The following is a 4230-nucleotide window of genomic DNA, read 5'->3' on the forward strand; positions in this document are numbered from 1 at the left end:
GAGGCTGAAGCGGGTGGATCAAGAGGTCAGGAGATCGAGACCATGCTGGCTAACATGGTGAAACCCCGTCTCTATTAAAAATACAAAAAATTAGCTGGGTTTGGTGGTAGGTGCCTGTAGTCCCAGCTACCCAGCAGGCTGAGGCAGGAGAATCACTTGAACCCGGGAGCTAGAGGGTGCAGTGAGCCGAGATCGTGCCACTGCACCTCCAGCCTGGGAGACAGAGAGAGACTCTGTCTCAAAAAAAAAAAAAAAAAATCAATAAAGAGCTACTGTGGAAAACAGTCTGGACATTCCTCAATAAGATGAATATGGAATTACCATATAACCTAGCAATTCTCCTAGGTATGCAGCCACAAGCATTGAAAACAGATGTTCAAACAAAAATGTGTACACAAGTGTACACAATGTGTACAGCGACATTATTCACAATAGCCAAAAGATGGAAACAGTCCAAACGTCCATCAGCTGACACGAATGGATAAACAAAATGTGGTACAGCTACACAATGGAATATTACTCAATCATAAAAAGGAACAGAGTTCCTTTCCGAATGAAGTTATAAAATGAATGAGCCTTGAAAACACTATGCTGAGTGAAAGAAGACAGACACAAAAGGCCACATAGCATAGGCCTCCATGTACATGAAATGTCCAGAACTGGCAAATCCAGAGATGGAAAACAGGTAAGTGGCTGCCAGGGACTCGGGGGAGAGTGGAATAGAGAGTGACTACTTAGTGAGTCCAGGGTTGTCCTCTGGGGTGATGAAAATGTTCTGTAACAAGATAGTGGTGACGGTTGCACAATATTGTAAATGTGCTAAATGTCACTGATGAAAAATTTTATCTGTATTTTACCACAGTGCAAAAATTCTTTTTAAAATCTATAAAGAGGCCAGGCACAGTGGCTCACGCCTGTAATCCCAACACTTTGGGAGGCCAAGGCACGCAGATCATTTAAGATCAAGAGCTCAAGACCAGCCTAACCAACATGGTGAAACTTCGTCTTCTACTAAAATACAAAAATTAGCTAGGCACAGTGACGGGCGTCTGTAACCTCGGCTACTGAGGAGGCTGAAGCAGGAGAATCACTTGAACCCAGGAGGCAGAGGTTGCAGTGAGCCGAGACTGCACCACTGCACTTCAGCCTGGGCGACAGAGTGAGACTCCCTCTAAAAATAAAAATAAAAATAAAGAATAAAGTCCATAAGGAAAATCAGACCCTTGAATGTAAAGACTTTTGGAGTAAACACAAGAGTGATAAAGATGCATTTGAGAAAAAACAAACCCTAGGATCAGGATCATCATCAACACCCCACCGAAGGCCACACCTCCTACCCACCTTGTCAGGCTGGGAGGTGTTGGGTGGCTGCTGGAAGGTGAGCAGGTGTAGGCCAGGCAGGAAGCTCTGGGTGACGCAGGCCTCCAGGGACGTGACGAAGACAGGCGCAGGCCCCCACCAGCCCACCGTGCCTGAGATCTGCTCCCCTCGGCAGCGGGCCTGCTCTGAGAGGACAGGGGGTGGGGGCTGGTGGGTCAGTGTGGAGTGCTTCGGTCCCCTCCCCCCAGCCCACTGCTGTGGACACTCACCAGGCCGAGGGAGGCAGCTCTCATTGTGCACACACCAGCCCAGGGTGCCGGGTCCCCGCGGAGGGGCTGTGGGGCTACTGAAGGCCAGGCAGGCCTGGCAGTCACCCAGGAGGCGGCCCAGGCCCAGGCAGCTGGCGGCTGGACACTGTGAGGAGGAGAGGGGAAAGGGCTCACTGTCCACTGGAGCTCAAGAGATCTGGGAAGGAAGGGCTGTGGATACAGGGTCCTGCGATGGAAAGGGCCAAAAAACTGAAGAACAGGGAGTTGAAAGACGACTTGGAATGTGAGAGATTCAGAGGACGGGGGATGCGGGGATGGGGTCACGGGTTCAAAAGGGTCGGGCTGGGTGGGATAGGCAAAGATTCCGGCTCCGCGGTCTGGAATCAGGAAGGAGGATCTTTGGCATGAAAACAAGTCTCCCAGTTGAGGGAAAGTCCTTGTCCAGCTGGTTAGGCAGAGGGAGACACTGAGGGCAGGTCTGTGCTAGGGAACAGAGGGTCTAGGGCAGTCACTTACAGCCCCCAAGGGGGTCCCAGGAGGGGGTGCAGCTTGGCAGGCTCCTTGGCACCAACTGCATTCCGGGTCCCGGGAGCACACGCTGTGATCTGTGTACATGGAGCAGTAGTCCAAGTGGTACTACAGGGAGGCAAGGGGACGGAGGACAAGCCTCTCAGGCCTGGGCCGGCCTCCCAAGTCCCCGTTCGCTTTAGCTATCCCAGAGGACCCTGAGTGCTCAGCACGTCCATCCGTTCCTCCCCCAGGCCCAGGGACCTCTAGCTCCTCTTTCCTCTGCTCTGGGGATCTCCTTCCCTTCCCTCATGGCCCTAGGGATCCCCCCTCCTTCCCCCAGGGATCCCCTCCTACCTTTCCCCTCACCTGTGGAAACCCTGCTACCTCCTCCCCCAGCCACCCTTTCCCTGTCACCTCAGTGCTCACGTCAGGGGCAGGTGCCTGGAACACAAAGGGGGGCACCTTGTACGCCATCAAGTCCCCACGGGGCCGGCCGCTGTACCCCCCAGCCACCAACAGGACGCTGCCACCAAGCACCGCAGCCACATGTGAGTACCGACCACTGGGAGGCGCTGCTCGGCCTAAAGGAATAGAGACCCCAATGACATTATTAGACTCTCAGCCCCTCCACCACCTCCATGGCTCCCGATTCTCCTGGGCCACAGTCCAGCCTTCTATTCTGGTGGCTGCTTCAACCTCACCTACCCAAGGACACTCTCCCAGCCCACCTGGCCCTGAACAAGCTGAGCTCCCTCACCCCTACCCAAATCATCTTTCTGATCTTTAGGGTCAGAAAGACTTGGGTTCAAATCCCGGGTCTACCACTTACTTGGGTTCAAATTGTGGATCAACTACTGACTAGCTGTGTGATCCTGGACAGGAGACTGAACTCTGAGTCTTGGTTTCCTCCTCTATTAAAAGAACCATCATCTCGTCCTCAAGGAGCTGGGAGGACGGAAGAATCTGCTGAGCCCCCAGCAGGCTGCCTCAGTCTCCTGTTTTTGTCTGTCTAGCACCAGTCTCTTTTCTGATGATAGCGCCTGATTTTCCTCTGGAAAACCAACCTTTCCCTCTCCCAGTCCATGAGACTTAGGTGGAGTTGTCCCTGGTTCTGGCAGAAGTGAGGCCTTAGCCCAGGCCCATCAGTCTCAGTGACTGGCTCGGGGAGGGGTACAGGGCCTGATTCTCAATTCTTGGGGCAAAGACACTCTCTTCTCTCTGGGCATTTTACAGCAGTAGGAGGTAATCCACGAGCTGCCTGTGACCATCTACACAAGGCAAGAGACTGAAGTGAACCCAGCTGAAAAATTGAGTGAGAAGTGGCCGATGCCATTTTGTGAGCACCTAGATCCAGCCCAGCCTGAAGATAGGCCCTATAGTTTTCACTCAAGTCAGCCAGGAAATTCTCCTTTTCGCTTAAGCCAGCTGGGTTGGGTTTCTGTCAGTTACAGCCAAGAATCCTGACTGACAGGTAAGTGGTCAGTGAATGGTGACTTCCCTACCCTCTTACCGACCTGCATGCACTGTAAACGTGTGGGACTTGGCCCGGGGAATCACAAACTGCGAAGCAGGAAGAGGCCTCCAGAAATATCACACTCCTGACTCCTGCCCAGTGAAGGGGACCAAGGGATAGGCAGACGAGACCTAGAATGAGGGCCTCAGACACCGGGTCTGGACTTTATTACTGATGGTCACACAGGGTTCCTCTAGGGCCTTTCCTCCTCCCCATTCCTTAAGTGGTAAGGTTCCTTCCTTACACCTGCCCTCTCCTCTCTTTCCTTTTCAGGGAGGAGGAGTGAACAGATGGGCCTCTGGGAAGCCCACAAGTCCCGGAAGTGATACGCCCAACCTGTGGGTATAAGTATCTTCTGAAGAGAGGGCATGTGGCTTTCATCTGATTTCAAAGCAGTGTCTGATCTAATAAGAGTGAAACATTTCTCCATATCTCCTCCCTGGTGACTCCTCTGGCCCTGAGACAGGACCCTCACTGCTATACGAAAGACAATATGGCTGAGCGTAGTAGCTCACGTCTGTAATCCCAGCACTTTGGGAGGCTGGGTCTCACGTAGCTCGCTTGAGGCCAGGAGTTCAACACTAGCCTGGACAACACAGCAAGACCCTATCTCTAAAA

General features: G+C 52.8%; 1 protein-coding gene across 1 annotated transcript in view; it reads right to left on the reverse strand.

Moving 5' to 3' along the window:
- Positions 1–4230, reverse strand: part of MEGF8 (multiple EGF-like-domains 8) — a 57218-nt gene that overhangs the window by 38088 nt on the left and 14900 nt on the right. The window contains 4 exon segments of the mRNA XM_011982851.1: positions 1342–1505; positions 1590–1734; positions 2106–2225; positions 2526–2680. Of these exon segments, the coding sequence (XP_011838241.1) occupies positions 1342–1505; positions 1590–1734; positions 2106–2225; positions 2526–2680 (584 nt within the window).

Source organism: Mandrillus leucophaeus, unplaced genomic scaffold (genome assembly GCF_000951045.1).
Source record: "Mandrillus leucophaeus isolate KB7577 unplaced genomic scaffold, Mleu.le_1.0 Scaffold106, whole genome shotgun sequence".
Taxonomy (NCBI): Eukaryota; Metazoa; Chordata; class Mammalia; order Primates; family Cercopithecidae; genus Mandrillus; species Mandrillus leucophaeus.